Source organism: Frankliniella occidentalis, unplaced genomic scaffold (assembly GCF_000697945.3).
Source record: "Frankliniella occidentalis isolate FOCC.00 unplaced genomic scaffold, Focc_3.1 Scaffold325, whole genome shotgun sequence".
NCBI classification, from domain to species: domain Eukaryota; kingdom Metazoa; phylum Arthropoda; class Insecta; order Thysanoptera; family Thripidae; genus Frankliniella; species Frankliniella occidentalis.
In genome coordinates this window covers 107603-112956 of record NW_026267449.1, presented here as the reverse complement: position 1 = coordinate 112956, position 5354 = coordinate 107603, and the positions used below count along the sequence as shown (strand labels likewise).

Here is a 5354-nt window from a genome sequence, read left to right as displayed (position 1 = left end):
CCAACTTTCGAATTTGAAGACAGATTTTGACGATGACGAAGTAGGAGCTCTGCCGATTGCTTCGGGGAACCTTAATAGTCCCTTCAGAGTAGTACTGTGGGCGTAGAATTGTTACTCTACCTCTGCCCAGTTTGACGTCAGTGCAAACATTGTGAACTCCGTTACTTTTTGAAAAAGTTAGTGAGAACGACTTTGGTCGTCTCCTGACGAAATATAGAAAAATATTTCCACATCGAAATTCATTCTTTGCGTTCCCTGGATATGTCACTCCAGAAATGCAATATGCCTTAGACGACTATTCCCTTAAAATTGTCCGGAATTTGGCAAAGTCCGCATGCTCTCAGACATTTGGAAGGTACTGGAGTTCACATTTTGACCATTTAAAGTGCTCTAGTCACCTACTGTTGCAGTATTCTTAGGTTTTTAGTGTTGCACCAGGTACTATTAGTGCTTTCGAGTATCTAGATGGTATAAAAACCTTTTCAAACCATATCACATAGTTGTGAAGGGCCGCGGAATCTAAACGGCCCGTATTCTGAGAATCACCCTACAATTTTTCCGTTGTGGTCACGATACAACCAGGCCCAACTAAGACCTGAAAACGAAAATCCACTGACAAATTCAGTAGATGATTTAAGATTCCTTCAAGCTGAGAAGCACTAGAAATACAAGGTAATCCCCCCCTACTATTTCATTACTTTTTTAGAGATTTTTTCCATTGAATGAAAAAAAAATATTATAAAATATTTGAGAACATTAAAATCCAACCTCCGGTCCGGAGTGTATTCTAAAATGCAAGGAAGGGTAGGGGCTACTGCCATGACGACCCGCTGCATCATTCGATCATGTTCTTCAGGAAATCGCGTGACAGAAATGGTCGGGCCGCAGGCCCGACTACCGCCGCCGGCAGGCCAAGCAGGCCCGGCCCCTGCCGAACGGAGTTGCCGGCGGAGCGAAGCGGAGCTGGCAACTTCGTTTGGCGGAAGGGCGGGCCTGCTTGTTGGCTGAGCTATAGCGAAGCCTATTACTCCAGTGATGATCAAAAAGTTTCGCGTCTGTCTGTTTGTCTGTCTGTAAGCACGATAACTCGAGAACGGGTTGAGCTATAAGGCTCAAATTTTTATTGGCTGAGCGATTAGCGAAGCCCATTACTCCAGTGACCGGAAAAGTTTCATTCTGTTTGTTTGTTTGTATGTTTGTCTGTCCGCACGATAACTAGAGAAAGAATTGAGAGAGCGAGCTGGGAATTTTTGTCCGAAGGACTCTACCTTTAACAGTTACCCCTTAGGAGAAGACGAAAAAAAACAAATTGTTACTTCTAACTTTTTGGACCAACCCCTGTTTCTTTATTACCCCTTTTCACCCCCTTAAGGGTGGTTTACAGGATTTGCCGCAGGCGTTTCGTTTTCAGGGAGTGAACCTAAAGATACTCTGAAATTTGTAGACCTCTAGCTCATCTCCTTCCTCTTACACGCACGAGGAACAGACGGACGGACACGAGAGCGGTTGCATAAGCCTGCCTTACTGCTTTTTAAAAGCAGAAGGTCGGGCTAAAAACTTATTTTCTTCATGTTTTTGATGATGGATTTAGTCTCAGTGAAGCCAGTCAAGCTGAAGCCACCTCAGCTTCACAGGCTTTACTGAGACCAAATCCATTGTGTGATTCTGCTTTGCCACTTTCATTAAGGGGGCAGACCTGTAAAAATCATCAAAAAACTAAATTTTTTTTTATAATGCCTCAAAAAATTCTTTGATCTTTCCTGTTTCTAACGCCGCAAAGCGGATGTTGAAATTCGAAAAATTGCGCTCAGGAGAGCCCAAAACGTTCGCGGGTGGCCGGGTGGCTGAACCGCCGCGCCAGGGCTCGCCTGGCCTCTCAGGACACAATACACGACGAGGAAGGAGTCCTCCAGAGCCCCGGCATCTTTTAGGACCAGTTCAGTTAGTTGCCCTGTTTTTTGGTTCGTCGCCATACATAGGCACTGAAGACTTTCAACTCGTTTTTTTCGGAATGACCTTTAACAAACGGTGTGCAACCTCCAGGCCGTAGTTTTGGAGCTATCGACTTAATATTTGGCCCGAATGTTGTCCATCCATGTGCCCCGGATCTGACAAGGGCGATTCTTTATAACTCAATTGCACACTGCAAATTGCTTACGAACTATAGGTTCGTAATGTAAACCAAAACGTTCGTAGTTTACGAAGAATTTTGAAGCGTTGCATTACGAACTAATTGTTCGTAAGCTTACGGACAAATAGTTCGCAATGCAAACCGATTGTTCGTAAGACCCTGTCTAGCCTTAGAAACAATTGCTTTAGTGATTAGAAACAATCGCTCTGCAATACGAACAATTTCTTTGCAATACAAAGAACGAAAATTGTTCGTAACGTTGCAAAGTATTTAGTTCGTAAGCTTTTTACAGTGCAAGGTACCCAAACCAGGGAAAAAGTACCCAAATTTTAACCCATTTTTTGTACTCATTTTTTGGGAATTTTTTGCGAGTATTTCGGAGTGGAATTTCAAAAAACCCTCCCGTCAGATCTCAGATAAATGTTTCAAGAGAATCTAGCAAATTTTTTCACTGTTGCAAACCCAACGGTTTAGGCACAATCGTGCACACCGCAAAGACCTACATCGGCTCCAGTTCAAGGCCACGCTGGCCATGTTTGTGGAGGGGTCAGCACCGCTCAGTGGATAAATTGTGGGGCCATCTTTACTTTATACCAGGTGGCTGATTCACGCCGCGCACTTCTGTAGGTATACTGGACCGCATGCACGAGTGCGGGCGGGCTTGCCTATTGCCCCTGTCCACGGCGCCATACGAGCCGAGTGAGTAGGCAACCCGCCCGCACTCGTGCATGTGGTACAGCATAACTACAGAAGTGCGCGGCGTGAATCAGCCACCTGGTATATACGCGCAGTACTAAACCTCTGAGTCGCCCCGTTTGTTTAAAATATTTCCCCCCCCCCAAACCCTTGTATTTCACAGGTCTGCCCCCTTAATTTTATTTATCCTCGTCTTTCTTCTCAAAGGTAACGTAAACCAAGCACATAACAATCAAAGTACCAGCACAGAAGTAGTGCTAACAGATGGAACCTCTGACAAAGGTAACACGTTACTTAATTTATTTTAAATGCTTCAAATGCTTGCCAAATTAAAAACAGCTCTTTTGCCAATAATGCACACTGGTAAAACAAGTGTTTACTGTTGCACGTCAATTGATGTTTAAGTTAAATTGTGCATTTTCGCCAGGCTAGCTTAATCGTCAATTGGTGTTTAAACTTTCGACACCTCCCAAAAGTATAGCAGCTGCACACCACACACCATATGGTTCCTTTTGATAGCATAGAACTGTGTGTGTCCAAGTGTGCAGAATTTAAACATTTTCAAAACGTCTCAAATTTGCACACCACGCAAGTGTGCAACTTGGGTGTGCAACATCATAACTTGCACACGTTGGTGTGCAAATTTTCCACACTTGTTTTTCCAGTGTGTAACAGTATGTTGGAGTCACATGATACTGATCAAAACAGTAACTTTTTTAATTCTCTGTTTTATCAGTTTTTAATCTGTTTCAAAAAATTTGTTTAGGTAATGCCAAGAAACATACAGGACAGCGTACCAGTGCCAGAAGGGCTGAACTAGAAGAAACAATTGCGGAAGGTAGCATCTTATTCTATTGGTTTTGACGAGAATAATTCTCATACATCTTACTGCACATAAATGTTACCTGGGCTGTAATAACAGATGTTGTTCTGAACTGTCAAGCTCTTAGCTGTACTTGTTAAGTTTTGAGAGATCTAATGAAAATAGATTTGTAAAAAGATTATAATGTCAACATTTGTTTTGCAGAGGATTGTCAATTTGTCACCTTGGATATCAGGAATCCAGAATGTGAAGATCCTGGTTCCTCAGAAGGATTTACCCTAGGTGCGGAATCCAACTGGACAGATAGGTCTGTTTTGGAGAATGATGGTGACAGTGTTCATGAGGGAGAAGGTTACACTTTCACTTTCCCTGATAGCACAGGTAAGATGTGTTGAAACACATTTAGATAAAAATCACTTTAGGTGCTAAATTTCTATTACATTTAAGAGAAGAAGGTATGGTGTCCCATTCAGCTGTTGACAAAGCCGTTGATGGTGAGAATGATTTATTTTCAAAGTTCAGTGAAACTATCAAGGTGAGATGCATTATTTATTTTCCTGAAGTTGAAAGTAATATTAAGCTGCTAGAATAAAGCTTGTTATTAATTACTTTACAGCTAGATTATAACCTTGAGTTTATTTTGTTAACCCTTTAACTCATGTCATACCCAAATCACATTCACTTTGAAGCCCCTTTTACGGCGCATTTTCCCCCATAGATGATTTTTCGGAGCACGAACGCGTTCCTCGCAGGCGCGCAATGAATAGGGTATTCCAGGCTATCCAAAACGGAAGTAGGAAAAGAACAAACTCACTGACTTTTCTGTTTCCGTGATGACTCTGATTGGTTGAATTGATCACGTGCCACGACGGCGTTTCAGGTATGAAAAACTATCAGGTCAGTTCCGAGCTCGCTTCCATATTTGAGAGGTTAGAATCGGACCAAACTACCATGGTAATTTCTCATACTGAGCAGGCGGAAACAGGTCAATCGGTGAGTTTGTTCTTTTTCACTTCCGTTCTAGATAGCCTGGAACACCCTATTGAACTCCCCGTCGGAATTTCTGGCCCCACCCAGTGCTGCCTATTTCCTACCTAAAGTCACTAAATCGCACACAGCGAGCAAATTCTGTGCTTGTTCCTTGAGGCTGTCTGGCTGCCTGAGAACGCACCCTGAAATTTGAAGCATTTGTTCCAGCAAGGTTTAGGCGCTGGACGGCGTCAGAGAAGCGCATTCGTGCTGCGCTGGCGGCCTTCGGCGGGCCATAGCGGCTGGATAGGGTCATTCAAAAAACGTTAACACATCGTGTAAACTGCGAAACGAACCCTAGATGATGAAAAATAAAGTAAATATCCTAATGTTAATTGGCTGAGCGATTAGCGAAGCCTATTACTCCAATAATGATCAAAAAGTTTCGCGTCTGTTTGGCTGTTCGCACGATAACTCGAGAACAAATTGAGCTTGCGACCTCGGATTTTCAGAGTCGTTTTGTCATAAAAAGACAGATTGAGTTCGAAGAAGAGCATTCTACCTCGAAAATTGGATATATAAAAAAAATCACAAACCACAGGTCTCCAAAATGACGATTTTTAAAAATATTTTTTTTACTGTTACCAAAGGGGTAACTCTTCAAAGTAGAGCCCTTTGAGCGAAAATTTCGTCTACTTGGCTCTATCTTCACCCGTTTAAACACCAGAGGGAGTT

General features: G+C 42.7%; 1 protein-coding gene across 1 annotated transcript in view; it reads left to right on the top strand.

The window, feature by feature from the left end:
- The window catches only part of LOC113214130 (uncharacterized), a 15964-nt gene extending 11123 nt beyond the window's left edge, over positions 1–4841 (top strand). Inside the window, exons 4-6 of the mRNA XM_052274004.1 lie at positions 3035–3109; positions 3594–3665; positions 3855–4841. Coding sequence (XP_052129964.1) covers positions 3035–3109; positions 3594–3665; positions 3855–4045 — 338 coding nt within the window. The 3' untranslated portion in view covers positions 4046–4841. The remainder of the gene's footprint in view (positions 1–3034; positions 3110–3593; positions 3666–3854) is intronic.
- Positions 4842–5354: the final 513 nt, after the last annotated feature.